Source organism: Lepisosteus oculatus, chromosome 4 (assembly GCF_040954835.1).
Source record: "Lepisosteus oculatus isolate fLepOcu1 chromosome 4, fLepOcu1.hap2, whole genome shotgun sequence".
NCBI classification, from domain to species: Eukaryota; Metazoa; Chordata; class Actinopteri; order Semionotiformes; family Lepisosteidae; genus Lepisosteus; species Lepisosteus oculatus.
In genome coordinates this window covers 24,988,354-25,005,917 of record NC_090699.1, presented here as the reverse complement: position 1 = coordinate 25,005,917, position 17,564 = coordinate 24,988,354, and the positions used below count along the sequence as shown (strand labels likewise).

At 32.6% G+C, this 17,564-nt stretch overlaps 1 protein-coding gene across 2 annotated transcripts in view; it reads left to right on the top strand.

The window, feature by feature from the left end:
* jakmip3 (Janus kinase and microtubule interacting protein 3) overlaps positions 1-17,009 on the top strand; it is a 59,377-nt gene extending 42,368 nt beyond the window's left edge. The window contains exons 14-26 of one of the 2 annotated variants that reach the window (XM_015346507.2): positions 2,861-2,923; positions 3,706-3,804; positions 3,980-4,078; positions 4,173-4,226; positions 4,413-4,478; positions 4,917-4,985; positions 5,081-5,158; positions 5,768-5,971; positions 6,709-6,774; positions 7,495-7,536; positions 7,962-9,057; positions 10,155-10,305; positions 14,562-17,009. In XM_015346507.2, the coding sequence (XP_015201993.2) occupies positions 2,861-2,923; positions 3,706-3,804; positions 3,980-4,078; positions 4,173-4,226; positions 4,413-4,478; positions 4,917-4,985; positions 5,081-5,158; positions 5,768-5,971; positions 6,709-6,774; positions 7,495-7,536; positions 7,962-8,180 (1,059 nt within the window). In that variant the 3' untranslated portion in view covers positions 8,181-9,057; positions 10,155-10,305; positions 14,562-17,009. Of the gene's footprint in view, positions 1-2,860; positions 2,924-3,705; positions 3,805-3,979; positions 4,079-4,172; positions 4,233-4,412; positions 4,479-4,916; positions 4,986-5,080; positions 5,159-5,767; positions 5,972-6,708; positions 6,775-7,494; positions 7,537-7,961; positions 9,058-10,154; positions 10,306-14,561 lie in introns of both variants that reach the window. The other variant, XM_069188982.1, reaches the window with a different exon arrangement.
* Positions 17,010-17,564: the final 555 nt, after the last annotated feature.

Sequence of the window (17,564 nt, the reverse complement as noted above, 5' to 3'; positions counted from 1 at the left end):
TAATGATATTTAGATATCGCAAATTCCAAATTACACCCAAGCTTTGCTATAAAATTGACTTGAATTTCATTTTTTTTGTTTGTTTCTGGTTTCAAATACAGTGGACAGTGGGCATAATGTATTGTACATTGAATTTCATCTTATACAGTATCATTGTCAAAAGATGGGGACAAATTGTTTTGGTGCAGGGATCTACAGAGAATTTCAAACACATGTAATCTAGAATGGAATGGGGGAGAATTCAAAGAAAATCTGCAAGGGGCATATGTAGCTATTAGTAGGTAGTGTAGATTCTTCTTATTTGAGCCACAACAGTTAACTGGGACAGAACTTGCCTTTCTTTCTGAGGCATTATGCAAACACGTTTTTGATTTCCTCACTGGATGGGACACCAGTCCCATCACAGAACCTACCCATTGGGCTAGAGAAAGCAGAATAATGTACTTCACTCTGCACTCTGCTGTAGGGATTTGAACCCAAAACCCACCAGTTATAAGTCCAGTTTCTGCATTTTGAAATGGTTATAATTAATTCCAATGATTATTTGGAGCACAATTCATCCTATAGTAACTATATTTTTGCCCTGTGATTATGATATACTTTGATCCACAGAAAATTACTAACAAAGACCGGCGTTGAAAAATACAGTATTAGGAGGTACAGATACAGAAATGATGGAAAAGGTGACGGAGGAGCACTACAAACCTAAAAGAGTATTAAGGCACAGGAGCCTAAGATAGAGAAAATAAGGATCTCAGAAATTGAAATGCATAGTGCAAGAAGTATACTACAGGCCTCTAAATTCAGATATCAGTGAAAATACAGTCTTATACTATGACATCAAGAACAATAGTAAAGGATGGTTATGATGAGAGATTTACATTTTTCCCACACTGGAAAAAACCATCAGGAATAGCTGCAGCTGACACAAAACTGTTACACATGCTTAACAGCGGGAGAATATTGGTATAATTCAAATTGTGAATGACTTTGTGAACCTCTCACTTTATTACCTGATGTAGTGAAGCTACAGTGTAGTGAAGCTACAGGCACATAATGGCTGCTGCACATCAACCATGTGGGTGGTGGATGACTTCAGTTGTCAATGAAGTGGGTCCTGTTCATTGCTTTAAACTGTTTAAAGCAGTTTTGGATCCTTTGGGATGGAAACACTATAAATTGCAAGGAATTATTGTTCTTTGAAGTCTTTTCAAACAGGCAGGACAGAGTAAGGAAAAGACAGGTGTAAGAACCATTAGGGAAATGTGAAAGTGATGCAGTGCAGAAATCAGACTGAAGAAATGAGGAGTAGAATGGGTAATGAGTAAGTAATGAGTTCAACAGAAGTAGAATTAGTTAAGATATTGTAGATACAGTATGGAATCAGCTGAAAATGGAGCTTAAAGACGTTCTATTTTTCCAATGGATTCATCCCACTATGAAATCAAAGTATAAAAAGAAGCAACCAAAATGGTTTCATAACTCAATGAAGAAAAATTAGGAGAAAAGCACTCCGTAAAATCATTAAAAAACTGGATCTGGCTAAGAAAATGAGAAATGAACTAGACGGTCCAAATTGATCCCTATTATTTAAAATGTTATATTCTAATGGGGATAATGAATTTCAAGCACCGGTAAAAAAGATATTACAAATGCCAAGAAAAAACAAATACTGTAGTCAAGGCTAAAATAAATAATAAAGTTCTTTTTTCAGTAGAGAAGGAAATAAGGAAAAGAGAAAGTGTTTCATAGACAATAATGGAAAACATTTAGAGGAAGAATTGGAAATGGTTAATGTGTTAAATGAATTTTTCATTCAGGTTTTTAGAAAAAAACAAAATGCCTCAGGCTGAACAAACACAAAGTTCTCTATTAAACTATTAGCAAATAAGAGGCAGAAGTGTCTCAGGTACTAGAAGCACTTAACGTAATCTCAAGGGTCCAGTTATTATTCACGTTGTTATTCATAAGCCATTAACAAAACTCTTCTAGAAGCTTTTACAGACTGGAGTAATATGTATTGACTGGAAAATTGCTAATGTTGGGCCCATCCATAAAACAGGACAAAATGGAACTAACTATAGAACAGTAGGTGATTAGTCAAAAAACTGCTTGCATCTTCATATTCAGCCTTTTCTTTTTCAAATGAAAATACATCAGGGGACTTTGTAGATTAAAAGGAGTGCTTTTTAATGAAAGTTTAAGAAGAATTTTTGTGTCAAGAAATGTATTGTTTAAGTACATGTAATACCATGTGCTGATAAAGCAGCAATTTGCTCAGAACAGTGAAGAGAATAACCTGTCAGAATAGTTTTTTTATGTCACCAAAAGCTACATTATACTGTATATATGGAAACGTATTAAGAATGCAACAAAAGTTATTAGATCTAACAATCCTCTGTTATTTTTTTAATGCCTCTCAGTATAAATAAGTATATAAAGACTGAAAGAGAAAACTAATTTTAAGTAAATCTAAAGTATTAAATTTAACCATTTATTTACTGTACTTACTGAATGTTATTGAATTAACTAATAAAAAAATATTTGACATACACTGTAAGTGTTGTAATATGAAAATGTCAGTTGTGCATAATATATTGCAATAGCTTTTTCTGTATATGTTTATGTACTGTATTTTAATTAAGATCAATTAGCTGCCATATCACTTATATGATTTTATTTTACTTTACCTACCTCTGTTTGTGTGTTTTAAAAATGCAAAGTAAACACAGAAATATGTAATATAGCAAAGTAACAATAATTCAGATGAATACATTGAATGTAGAATTGTACTTTAAAATCATACAATTACACATTAAAGTTAATGCTTGGCTGTAAATTATTAAATTTAATTTTAAAGGATATGAAATGGATCGAAGAGAAACAAGCCCTCTATCGGAGGAACCAGGAACTTGTTGATAAGGTGAGTGTAGCCTTTTTATTATTTAATAATTATACAAAGTAATTTTCAGATGTTATAATGGTCTGTTTTCTTGCATACAGTTATTTCTAACCCAGCTAGCTATGGTGGAACAATAAGGATAAAATACTTTGGAATCTGAATGCATAACTTTCTGGTGAGGTGCTGATTCCTAATCACTATTCAATGCACAAAACTGAAAATAGCCAAAAACAAACATATATCATATTTTTAAATACGTTTGACTGCAGACTGCCTTCATCATATACACCGTACTAGGCAGGTACAGTACCTGTAGAATATATTTTTGCTGAGTATCTGTGTTCAATAGCTGTCTTTTATTCACAGGGTGAAGTTTGAAATCATGCTTGGAAATGTAACTTACTGCTTGGAAATATTTCAGTAAACTTTGAAAAGTCATTGGTATTCCAATTTTAGGGGGGATTCTGTTTCAGAAGCTTTCAGTTAAAATTCCACAGAGCCTTCTACTGTTTAATCCTCATCCAAGCTCAGACACCTCATCTGAACCTGCAGTTTCCCTTGTACTGAGCAGGAATGCTTTTTCATCACCAGCAGAGTAAAACTAACCTGTCTAACAGTGGCCTTATCGCAGCTCATGTTCCCTCTTAGTGGATGAACAATCCAATTGTAAAAAAAAATACAATGATTTTTTTCGGACATTCCTATATGGTCAGTATTAAGTATGTAAAGAAATAAAAAATTGTTTGAGCGTTTTTACTACACAGTCATTTAATGAAGTGTTTTCTATTTTTCTGTTTTTCTAGATTAAACAAATGGAGACAGAGGAATCACGGCTGAAACATGATATCCAGGATGTTAAAGACCAAAACGAACTTTTAGAGTTCCGTATCCTAGAACTTGAAGTAAGATAAGGCATTAGATTCTATCAAAATTCTGATTTAATTCCTTTTTATGTTCCTGTGATAATAATTATCTGTTGAGAACAGATAACCTGTGCTGAAAATTCTTAACAAACATTGCATTTTCCTGAGACACACAAGATGGATAATTTTGTAACAATCTTTAATTTAATTTCAGGAGCGGGAGAGAAGATCCCCTGCAATCAACTTTCATAACATTCCGTTTACAGAAGGCATGAGTCCTCTGCAGGTGTATTGCCAAGCTGAGGGTGTCAATGTAAGTCAACAACCCTCAACTCTGACATCCACATGATGTTAAATATTTCATAAATATGAGCGGAAATAATCTGATCTTTTCTCCTTTTTTTTAGGATATTGTAATTACAGAGTTGATGAAAAAGTTGGATATTTTAGGAGATAACGCCGTAAGTGTATGTTGCCTTTCTAAGTTGTGCATTTCATAATTACTTAATTACAAGTTATTTTTGCAATGAATATTTATTTAAAAACTGGAAAGTTATATAACTGTATTTTAATGTGCTCTAATATTTCTTTTTCTTTGTACCTTCCAGTGAGTTTTATTAATATCTGTTTTTTTTTCTATCATACAGAACTTAACCAATGAAGAACAAGTAGTTGTCATTCAAGCAAGGACAATTTTGACCTTAGCGGAAAAGGTATTTAGCAAGTCTTTTTGTTTTGTTACAAAGGAAATACTGAGATTCAGTAAGTCGCTGTAACATTTACAGTAAAATGCTGCATTCATATATTTTTTGGTGGCAATATTATAATTTAATGCATGAAACAGCTGAATGCTTTCCGCACAAATTAAAGACAAGATGCAGTTGCTTTTCAGATTTCAAACAGACAGCCCCGTTAAAAAAAAAATGAAAAAAAGTAATTTCAATGAATTACAATTAAACAGCAATTTGTACGTTTTGGCAATGAATGTTTTGTTTTTCGTTGTCACTTATTGGATTTCACAAGAGAGGAGTAGCATTTACCCCCTTAATATGGATAAGGTTTATATCTATGGGGTATTTCTGAAGTACAAATAAAATTTGTATTTGGTTCTATATCTACTTAACCCAATGGTTATAATTTCATGCTTTCAGTGGCTCCAGCAAATAGAAGTCACCAAATCAGCTTTACAGCAAAAAATGCTGGACCTTGAAAATGAAAAGGTAATTGACATCTTGAAAAAGATTTTCTATATTCCGTTTTCTGCCTTCTGACTGAGCATGTTATGGGAAGATTATCTGTAATTTTTTTTTCTAAGGAGCTCTTTAGTAAACAGAAAGGGTATCTGGATGAAGAATTGGACTACAGGAAACAGTCAATGGATCAAGCACATAAGGTGAAAGCTACAGTATTTTCTATTTTTTTTACTTGCCTTAAAAGCTATTTTTATTTGCTTTTACAAAATATATTACAGTGTAAATACTGTAGCCTTCAAATGTATTTATCTTTAATGATCTCCAAAAGCTGTTTTCAGTAGGCTGGCTGATATATATATATATCATTTATATGTATATTTATATGTCTATAAGGCATTTATATAGACATTATAATATGATTAATTAGAACTCAATATGTATTTCCATTAGGAACTACATTTTAACTATTGCATATTTAAAGTAACTTAAAATATCCAACTTTTAAGTAGAAAGAAAACTTGCTAATGTTGTTACCAAGCAGCTTGTTGGGTCGTTTAAGAATTCATTTAAGTAAATATCTGAAATTCAAAGAAAACCAGCAGGTGTTGGTACCCAGCACCAGGATTAGAAACCCAGCTCCACAGTAGATGTGCTACAATCCTACATCGTATTAGTACTTTTTATTGCTGTCTTTTTAGAAAAAGCATTTGGATTAAAATATAAGTGTTGAAAATAAGAAACCTGGCTTTCATTAGGAAATATGCATGACTTTTTTTTTGTAAGTGTATCTCTCCTTTTGTAATGGGCAGCGGATCCTTGAATTGGAAGCCATGCTGTTTGATGCCCTGCAGCAGGAAGCTGGAGCCAAGATGTCTGAGCTGCTCTCAGACGAGGAGCGGGAGACTTTGAAGTACGCAGTGGACCAGTGGAAACGGCAGGTGATGAGTGAGCTCCGAGAGAGAGATGCTCAGATACTCAGAGAGAGGATGGAGCTGGTTCATCATGCGCAACAGGTGTGGGCACAGCTTTCTTTCCTTCATTTTCCCTTTCATTCTTGTAGCTCCCACAGCGTAGCCAGCTTTTGACAGCACAACACTGTGAGGAGAAAAATGTGTTTGCTAATAAAATACTTAGAGTAGATTTACTGGAAGACAGTTCTAAGCCTTTAACATTGCTAACAGTAAAATTTAACACCCTTTTCGTACAGGGTTGGCTGTTGGTTGATGAAATGTTTTAGTGTCTTTTAATTTAATTGAATGATCTACATACATGTAGCTGAAAATTAGAAATTAGTAAAAAGACCTATCTTTCCACAGATTATTCAGAAGTTCATGCAGCAACTTTACATGTATCTTTAATCCCATGTACTGTAGCACAAATGTGGTTGTCACTTCATTCACAAGAGCACGCACATTTCCATTGAAGCAGCAGATAACAGAAAATTTCCCATTCAAGAGCTTCCCAAAAAGCTTCCCATACTGTCGAACTATGTAATTTGGTAGTTGTTGAGTTGACAGGCCACACTTTCTTTTATGGCTTCTAGACATTTTTAGGATGTGGTTGTTGGTTGTTTTCCCACACACGGGGAAACTTCAGTATGTTTTGGGGTCTCAGTGTTTGGATGCCTAGCTGAAGTGATGAATTGCCATTTAATATAATATCATAAATAGTTGAGATTATTTTTATAGATCTGAAATAGACTGCATCACACATCAGAATGTTTATTTTTGTCTTGCATAACACTTTATAGAGAATTAAAGAGCTAGAAGAAAGAATAGAAGCACAGAAACGACAGATAAAGGAATTAGAAGAGAAGGTAAATATTTTTTTTTATTTTATTGGTCAATACTACAGACAGACACAAATGGTATAATTTACACAATGAATTTTAGGTATTGGGTGCCATGGCAACCAGCACAGCTGCCTCACTACTTATGAGGCCCTGTGTTTGATTCCATCTTTGTGCTCCTTTTCTGTGGAGCTTGCATGCTTTCCTGAGTTTCATGTGGGATTTCCTCAAGTGCTCCATTTTCATCTTCCAAGCTTCCTCCTACTGTACCTCACAAAGACATGAGGGTTAAGTAAATTAGTGTAAAGTAAGTAAATTATCCATGTTTGCATATGCCTAGCTCTTGCTTTGTGCCCTGTGCTTCTGGGATAGGATTCACTTTGCCATGATCATTACTAGGCTGAAGCAGTTTCCTGGTAAAGAAAGGAAGGAAGGAATTTTAAATTAGACATGTTAATTTTAATTTTAAAGATGTCTTTTATTGAAATAAAGATGGATCATTTTTAGCTGAATGCATGGAATTAAACAAGTATAAAGCACAACAATGTTAGTTGATTATTTAATTAATATCAGATCTCAGGTTTTATGTAATATAAGTATATGACACATACAGTATTAATCATTCTTTTCTTGCTTTGTGTTTTGCTTCCTTTTCTTTCTGTGGTCTAAACTATACTTATTTCTCTGTTCTTTTTTATTTTATACCCATTTTTCAGTTTTTATTTTTATTTTTGTTTTTTTCTTTAGCCTTCATTCTTTGGTCATAGCTCTTCCAGTCAGCCAAAACAGGTAGGTCCTAATATATTCATAATCAGTTAAAGGCCTCACTGTAGTATTATATCATAATACTGAAACGGTACTGGAGTGGTTGGGAGTTAAGACCTTATGATCACTGCTTTGTAAAAGTAAATTAATTTCAATGACTGATTAAATTATTCTTCATTTATTGTTTCAATAATCCTTTACCAGAATCAAGATGAAAACACCAGAAGGTTTTCAAATTAATCCATTCCTCACTAAATTTTTAATGAACATTCAGCTTATAAACATTCTAACAAGAAAGCACAATAATCAACTATGAAGGAGGCAATTGTTTGTAAATAATGGGAATAGAAGTCCTACAACTTCAGATTGAAGAGACTGCATCAATTTGCTCTTTAATTGGCCTTTTGTGCACATACAGTAGAGAATGTTAATGCATTGTTATTGTTTAGTCACCAGGTGAACAAACAGTTTGGTGCATCTTAAGTAAGAAGATTGGAGTTGTCCAAGACATCACAACACACAAGAAGGACAAGCTGAGTTTGAACACCTCGGAGACATGGCATTTGTGTTTCCTTTCAGGAAATTATTTTTTGGCTTTTTTTTTGGATCCAGATGCTAAAACAGTGGAAATGCGACACTGTTTTGAAGATATAAGAAAACATTTTTGAACGAAATAACAGAAAGCCTAAAAAAGGTACCATATAGAAAAGTTGTGAAATTTTGTGCACACAATTTAAGAACTCTTAAATTGAAGATTTTTCCTGCTAGGCAGGTGGTACACCCGGCTGCTTCTATATAGAAGCATGAAGAAATAAACTGATGTGCCCTACTGACATCTCACTTCTCAACAAGGGATGGTTTTAGAAACATTTTCAGCAGTTTCATGAAGACAGTGTTCCAGATTCCAGTGAAAGTGGAAGATGCTAGGGCCCATACAATAAGTGTTTCAAATTAAAAATAAGCCAAACAATGGAATATAGTTTTAAAAACAGATTGTATTGGATACATTTTCAATAAATACATGAGAAGATTACAGAACTATCAAGGACTGATTTTTTTTCTGTTGGAAGGGGACATAAAAAAATAAATATTTAGTTCCTAAAGATGACTGTCTACTTTCCCAATATTTTAAAACTGAGATATTTACCTCAATCATGTGGTGCTTGTAAAATAATATTTTTGTTTTTATAAAAGGACTCAGTGCAGGAGCATCTCTGAACTCTAGAATAATTACACGTCATAGGCTGGAAGCTGAAAGAAAACAGTGTCATATGTATGTTGCAGCGATATTATATATTATATAGTATCACCCATTTAAGAAAGAGATTCAACTGGTACATAGGCAAGCCAGAGTTTCAGTTCACCTATCAAGGAAGATGGAAGATATGATGAAAACGTATACTTGGATTCTGAATGGATCAAAAATTATGTCTGATATTAATGGAAGTTGAAACCAAATTAGACTTAATTTCAACAAAGACAATGGTGAAGTCTTTCAGAGTGAATTGAAAGAGTTCCTATCCACCCCAAAATAAAATTTCACAGGTGAGAAAAAATAATTGCATTTTTGCATTTTTGTTTGACAATGAACATCCAAGTTATTAATTAACTTCTTGAAACAAGTTCTGTAAAATGTTAAGATACCATAATTACTGTTATGTGTGTTTGGAGGAATGTTAAGAATGAAAATACTGCATTTTTACCATGATAAAATACTGTACAGACATTTAGTTTTTATTCATGCTGTTAAAGAAAGCTAGTATCCTTTAATTCTTAATATCTTATACAGTACCTCTATAAAGACAAACCTCATGGAGTAAGGATGCATACAGTATTTCCCTTTTTAATTAGGTGATCTGTAAATTACCTGATTATGGTTCGGAATAAGCAAGATTTTCTTTTTTCCCCTTTAAATAAGCAAACTATATCACTATTTGAGTGTATAAACTGGTAATTTGTTGGCTTTTACATTCTCAAATCAAGCTTCAGTCTTCAAATAAAGTCCACAAGAGGGAGTTCCAGATCAAAATATTTGCTTTTTTAAAACGCGCCTATGCTAAATAGGAAGCCTGGTACTATATATGTACAGTATGTACCAACTGATATTACAGTAGCTCACCTAGAATGATAATTCATTATAAGCATAATAACGAATTGATTAGGAATTACAGGAATTTAAATTCTTTAGATTCCTTCTCATCTCTAGCCACAAACCAGCAATTGCCCAATAAGGTAGTTCTAGAAGATTTTTAATACTGTTTGCTCTTTTATATGAGGTAAATATCCTCAGTGCTTGTTCTTACACTTTTACCAGCACAAATGGTAAAATAGTGTAGTAATTTCACCATATGAATTCATACTCAAAGTAAATGACATAAATAACTCATTTATGGCATTTAAATACACAGAATTCCTTCATTCCTGCTTACACACACCTCATGTTAGTCATGATATAAACACAGATGCTTCCAATTGCGATATTACTTATTTTTCAGTTATCTTTTTTCCCCATTTCACAGAGGCCACCTGTTTGCAGTATGGATAAATTATAATTAATTATATGTAAGAGTATGTGTGTTTTTACTGTAAACTTTGTTTTGATTGATATGTATTGTACATTTTTATGTTTAATATTTTTACAGTCTTTTCAGACTATAAAACCTTGAAGATTAATAAGTTAATGCCACTCTTCGTCATTCCAATGGGATATAGTAGTGGCACAGCACTCCTGGTATTCTGAAACTATGGTATATACCTGTGGTGGAACATCCCAAAAGATATTTCCAATAACAGGTAAAAAAGTGATTGATTTATTAGCCCTGTTATGTAGCTCTTTTATATCTCTTTACTGTACTCTCCTAGAAATAGAGAAAAATAAATGATCTGCTTGTTCAACCCTTTACTCTTAGCAGGGAAAAATCACTGTGGTAGCAGGAAAGAATACTATAATTTGCCCAGCAAGAGCTGATCCAACTATCATCAAAGTGGCTGCATTACAGCACATTAAAGAACATACATTTTATGCATTTAAAATCTTTTAAAAGAATTGTTTACATAACCCCTGAAGCATGAAATGCCATAAAGTATTCACCATTTAAATCAAATTCATTGTTTATTTCTGTTGTCTTTTACAGTATGCTATTTTGTTTCCTCAAGCAGAACCATTAATTTTCCACACTGTGACTCAGTGTGTGTGGATGACTTATTAACTATTCCGGGTTAAACACCTTTATTAGCATAAAAAAGGTCCTATTTTCTATTCAGCCTCTTCACATCTGTTGTGTTTAAGGCAGTGTCAGATTTATTGAAGGAGGATTGATTGAACCCATCTGCCAGCACCTCTCAGAAAGCCTTTTTTGCAGAGAGATGTAACACTGACTGTTTACAGTAAACATGTGATACCATGTATGTGTTTATTTCAGAGCACTAAAATATGAGTATTAACAATATCATTGAATAAAAGACAAATTAAAGGGAACTGAACCAATTTTTATTTAACTAATTTAGTAGGTATTAACACATTAAACATTACATTACATTAGGTATTGTGGTGTTCTGTTACAGGTATCTATATCATTTTACAATTATGTATAAAGTACATTGCAGCAAATACTTTGTTACTTTTTGGAGTGACTTTGAACCAAAAATATTGAATGGCAGAGATAAAGGATTTATCCCCCACTTATAATTATCTGCTGTATCATAGTTTACATAATTAGTCCAGACATACGAGCATCTGACTGCAATGAAATTATAGGCAATAGCCTGTTGATATTCTGGCTCATAAGTACCTCTTTGTTATGTCATTCTAATCATGTTTACCTTTCCTAAAACTAAGACTGGACCAGTCAAGCAATTATTTATCAAGCATTGTTATTTTTCCAAACGTCATTATGTATAGACATGAGTGTTTCCTACAAAACAGTGAATTTTTTTTATTATTACAAATTATAGCAAGAATAAAGAAACTTTTCCTTAAAATATCAATGTTTAATCTTTTTATATAGACCACGCAACCTAATCGTCCTTAAGTTCATAAAGGGAAGACAGTGTGTATTTTTACAATTTCTGTGCAAAATATCCTATAAACCTTGCTAAGTTTCAAATGTAAAATTACTTATATACTGCAGTGCCCTTACAGAATAAAATAAGTACCCTTAATATAATGGAACTGCCCACTTCCAGTGCTACTACTACTACTACTACTACTACTACTACTACTACTACTACTACTACTAATAATAATAATAATAATAATAATAATAATAATAATAATAATAAATGCTTAATACAGTACAAGTTGTGCAGGAGACATTTCATACCAGAAAAGCTCAAAAGTGATCTGCATGCTGAGTTAATAGGTAAGTAGTATTTGTCAGCAAAACTATGTCAAAGTCGATATGTGAACTAAATTCAATTGCACTAATTAAAATCAGCTGTTCAGGAGATGGCATGGACTATGGCATACCAAGTCCTCCAAAAATATAAGTCCAGCTAGAATTTTTCTTTTAGGTCTGATTTACCATAAAATAACCACCAATGTAAATTAGAGATCACTTTAGCAAAACTAGAGAATGAATATAAATGTATTTTTTTTATAATTGGCAAGTTGCTCTTTTTTGCAATACTTAGATAAAGTATCTAAAAAATGTTGCCTTCTAAGTGTCGATATATATTTATAAATAAAATAGTAACGACATTTGTATTGTCTAAAGCATGTTTACAATGTAATAGGGCCTCTTTTGCGTCACCAGAAGTTTTGTTGTCTTGTTCTGAATCACAGACAATGACAGCAATATAGAATATTGAAACTCCATCTCTTTTGTCTGTAAATTGGAGGTTGTACACATTACCGTGCACTTAGTAGTTTAATTGTGGTTTGAAATGCACTCATCATTGCTGATTCATTATAAGACCAAAATGTAAAAACAGCATTGCAGTTCCCCTTTAAAAGCAGTTAAAGAACACTACAGTATACAGTATATGGTAGAACCTGGACCAAGGTGTAACACAGAAACTCATACATTGCCAGATCACCCACCAACATTATATAAGGCACATGTTAATACAACTTAATACCATTGGGTTGTATTTTGTACATCTAACATCTGACTTTGTTCTTTAAATAGTACTATCAATCAGTGTTTAAGAAGTGCTCATTTTATTGTATACTGTTTCTGTTTCAATATTGGTCTTCCAGTCTAACAGGATATAAACAACAGAAAAAAAATTCTAAAATGAAAGTTTTTTTTCTCTCTAAACTTCAAAAACTTTTGAAGAGATCCAGCTGATATACAGGGCTGTATTTTAGCAAGATTCATTGTTTCAGTTAGCTTTTTGACTAAAATTGATATGGACAGTCGCTGTAGTCTTGAAAGAACTGTAAAGTTTCATGTACTCTGTTTGAATGTGGAAATAGCATAGTATCTCATTAAAAATTAATTTGAAATCTACACTGTTACAGGGAATTTAATAATGGAATAAAAAAGATATATACGTATGGTTATAAAAATGTTTAATATGCTAAAAATTAAGAAAGGTTATTACAATTTTGTAGCTGTTCCCTTTTCTTTAATTAGATCATTCCTACACTCCAGGTTCTAACTGTATGTAAAACCAAAAACACAAAAATATGTTTTGTGTTGGTTATGTACACATACTGTACAGTATTCACTTCACCAAATCTCAGCTGTTGAATATTATGTTAAAATGTGCCATTGAAATGTTTTTTATTTCCTTATATAATGAATGGAAACAGTATTCCACGTTTACGCATTAAATTTAAAGGTAAATTATGTTTGTGTTACAGAATTGTGCAGCTCATGTTATTTTTTAGGACAGGATTAAATTTCAAAGATGCTATAGAATACTGTTGTGCACATATTTTAAAGTGTTTAATAAGGATGTTTGGATATACTGTAAGTGAATACATAGTACAAGCTTTTGGATCAAAGCAGTATCTCACTTCTCTGGTAGCAGTTTTATAGGATGTCTGCAATGGACGCCATTAAAATGAAGCCAGAAAGTCTAATGATTCTACATGATGGCCTGCACTTTTATTGCGGCTTTTCAGCAAACCGTAAATCTATGAAACCCTTAGGACCACAGCTTTAATTGGCTTCTTTTATTCATAGACACAAGTCTTACATAATTTAAATTTCTCTGTACCTCTGCAGAAAAGTTTTAAAAAAAAAGTATTCTTTTGGATTCAATAGAATCCAATAAAAACAATGGATTTTAATGTTTTTAGTAAACAATATAATAATACCCAGTTCCAACTCCTTAATGTACCTTAAAATTACTTATTAAATGGGGTAGTATTTCCTGAAGCCCAGACACATATGGTGACAAAACATCTTCTGAGTGGACAGATGGAACCTCGTAGATACTCTGTACCCATCTGCTAATTGCTAATAAGGGGCTTGAATGGTCAGTGCTTGAAGCATTTATATATCATCTATTGCACAAATGTACACGTAGAATCCTACATGGAGCATTATATGAAATTCAATCTCTCTGTCCAAGAGAGATTTTCAGGTTCTGTATTCTAACAGCGCCATTTTATCACTCTCCAAAAGGAAAATACAGCCCTTTTCTTGATAGCACAAAGATTAGGCTGCAGATTCAGGAAATTAAAAGTAATTGACATGTTACTGGATCTGTAATGGGCATTACACATACACAGAATATATTGTGTGACCAGTTGATTACATAATTTCACTGATCAGAATCTCCGAAAGCCACTTTTGAACATACAGAAAACATCTGCTTTCCAAATGAGAGGAAGAGAGATTTTTTAATTAATTATGTACAGTACAAGCAGGGGTTTGGCTGAGAGCTCTGCTGCTTCACAGCTCTTCGGTCTTGCATGTCATTCCAGATAAGGATTCGTGTAATAGTTGCAATATTAACATTAGAAATCTTTTGATGCTATAGATGCTTTTTATTATAGTTCTTATTCTTACAAAATATGATGTTAGAGAATCCTGGAAATCTTGTAAACTTGGATGGACATGCAGTATATGATATTGTTTAAATCTCTTTTTTAGGGAGAGAACAACACCAGAGGAATATGATGACCTGTTTTTTAACCAGCTGTGTAAAACTGCCAGTCTCCCTACCAACTCTGAAATTGTACCAACCAGGTCCTCTATGAGTTTTCAGTTTAATTTATTTGCAAACATATTTTTATTTTTTAGATTAATTTATTTTATTGGGCAACAAAGAACAGCCTATCCAAAAAGTGTATTGATTAAATAAAAACAATTTGATAAGCACACTTCAGCAACAGGAGTGTCTCAGTTATCTCAAATTATAGATGTAAAATATGTCTCAAGATGGTTTATTTTAGAAAATGCCATTACCCAATAATATACTGTACAGACACTGCTTTAAAAATAGGCAAGAAAGTACAAAAATATTCAGTTTTCTTTTGACACGTTTATTCTTGCAGTTTGTATTCTTTACTTAAGAATCCCTAAATGTACTTAATATCACTTTTGTTTCTTTTTTTCCCATTGGCTGAGCAGTCGGTCCTTGTATTATCTATGTTTAGCTTATATCATTGTGTCTGCTGTTAAACTAATTGCCAACATTTACTCTAGGAAGGCTAAATGTATGATAAATTGGTTGAATGTACAGTACTATGCAGGTACATCTAAATCTGCCTTAATTAAAATTATTTTTATGAGGACCTTAAGTCGTTGGCCTGCTTGAAAAAGAAAGATCTGCTGCAAATGGTGTGACAAGGTTTGCACGATTTATTTTGTACAGCACAGAACGCATTCCTATGTATAATCGGATGCAAAGGCAAGTAATTTTTAAACCTAGCACATTTAATTTAATACTCAGGCCAAGCCTTAGCATGTTGTATATACTGTATGTATATCATGGTGTCATTCAAATGTATTTTGCACAGAACAAAAATTGACAAAGAGTCTGAAGCAAATATTGATCAAAAAGAAGATGCGCAGAAACAAGGCATGTAATATGAAAAGGTGATTGGTACCAAAATATACTTGTATGTAACAAAGGATATTTGTACAGAATCAATATAATGGCTAAATTATTAAGTTGTGTTATTTTCAGTAAACTGTAGCCATATGGCACTCAAAAACACTTGCATTAGCCTTTAAGACTCCAAGTTTGTTCCATTTATGAATAATGTTCACAAGACACAGAAAACTGATGTTACAGTAAGTTAAGCTAGTTAACTTTATGAATTATCTAGTTATCTTTATTATTAAAATAATTGATATGGAATCAAAAAGACAACATGTCTGAGTCCTGGCTAGTTATCTAACTTAGGATGGATGCTGGTGGGCAAAATTCACATTATACTGTATTTGTGTAAAAAGAAAAATCAGATGATCTACTTCTGGTCAAATCACAACATTGTAATTCACAATGACCAGGCCCTCATGAGGTTAATTATTAATAAGAGAAAGAGATAGCACAATAATTTTACAATGCTGTGAGATATATATTTAATATAGAGTGAAAAAAATGTAAGTTTGAAAAGAAAAAGAGAACAGCCACTACTCCTCAGTATTTCAGACACAGAGACACACGGGGGGATTGCTGTCTAACTGTCCTAGCAAGAAAACATATTTGAAATAAACTTGATTACTAAAGAATAAATTGAAAAGGTTTGTAAAATGTTTCCCTACGTTACTATTAATAAATTTGTACTTTTTGTGACTTTCTGTTAGAATCAATCTTTTTTGTATTTTGGAAAGTTTGTCATTATTTGCAGATTAAATATGCAAGTGTCTCTGAGATTGTCTAAACTAATATCCATTTGAACTTCAAACTTTCAAAGCTGACCCCTGGTATATACTTTTATTGTGTGTATTCCAGGGTGTGCCTATATAGTTCAAGCTGTTAAAGGACAGTAGCTGTTATATGAAGTATTATAAACAATAATTAAAGCCTTCACTAAACCCTCAGTGCCTTACACAGCTTGATAACAAATAAGTTTTACCTTTCTTTCAACTTGTGTATTTGCATAGTTCAAGATCTCTTATGTATTCTGTAAACAAGAGGCCAGAGTTTAAAATTGCAGTGTCAGCACTCAAACACTAGGTTATCTAATGGATTTTATGGATTTAGTTTAGACTCAGGAAACCATATTGTGAATATTTGTATTAAATCATGTTTATTTCTTGTATATTTTATAAAAGGGTCTATTGTAAATATATGCAAGAGTTATAAATAACAGCTTTTAGCTTCTGGCTATACAGGTCAAAAGTATGTAATTTGTTTTGTGATCTGCATTATAATCACTTAATATTCATACCTTAATTATTTAATGTTTGGTTAAGTGAGAAACAAGTAATTTTCAGCCCTTAAACCGGGACTATTTGTTGATCAGCTACAAGATTTTACACATATTTTTGTATTGTGATCCATGTATATTAGCTCTTTCTATTCATTTGTAAAATGCATATATTATTGTAATTTTTTTAATAAAACATAATTGTTTTATTGCTTCATGATCCCTTTGACATTACATTTAATATTAAAATACTGTATACAGTCTGTTCATATAGTCCCATTAGCTTGATATGGGTAATGTTTCTTACGGGTACTTTCATGTAGTACTTTTATAGTACACTTCTCCCTTTACAGTTGTTGATGTCTCTTGCTACTGCAGATACAGTATAACTTCTCCCAAAAACCTAGCCCCTTTAATTTAAGACTTGAGAAACAACGAGCATCTGCGGGTACAGTACCTTTGAATATTATTGTTGTTGTTACATTTGACAATTTTGTATACTTCTAGACGACGGATAACAAAGGATCCAGGTTCCTAAATTATTACAGTTATAAAGATATACTGTACACGTAGCTGTTCGAGCGCTTCAGGCGAAACTAAATTTCTTGAACTGCATAAAGTAATGTGAAGGAACAAGCAAACCAAGCGGTCATATTGGATTTCATAAACTTCCATTACATGAATTATACTCAAAACTTAGACATGTCTTCTGTTCCCAGCGCAACGTGTGTTGAAGAATTACCATTGTTTTCCAGATTTTTGTTTCCAATTAAGA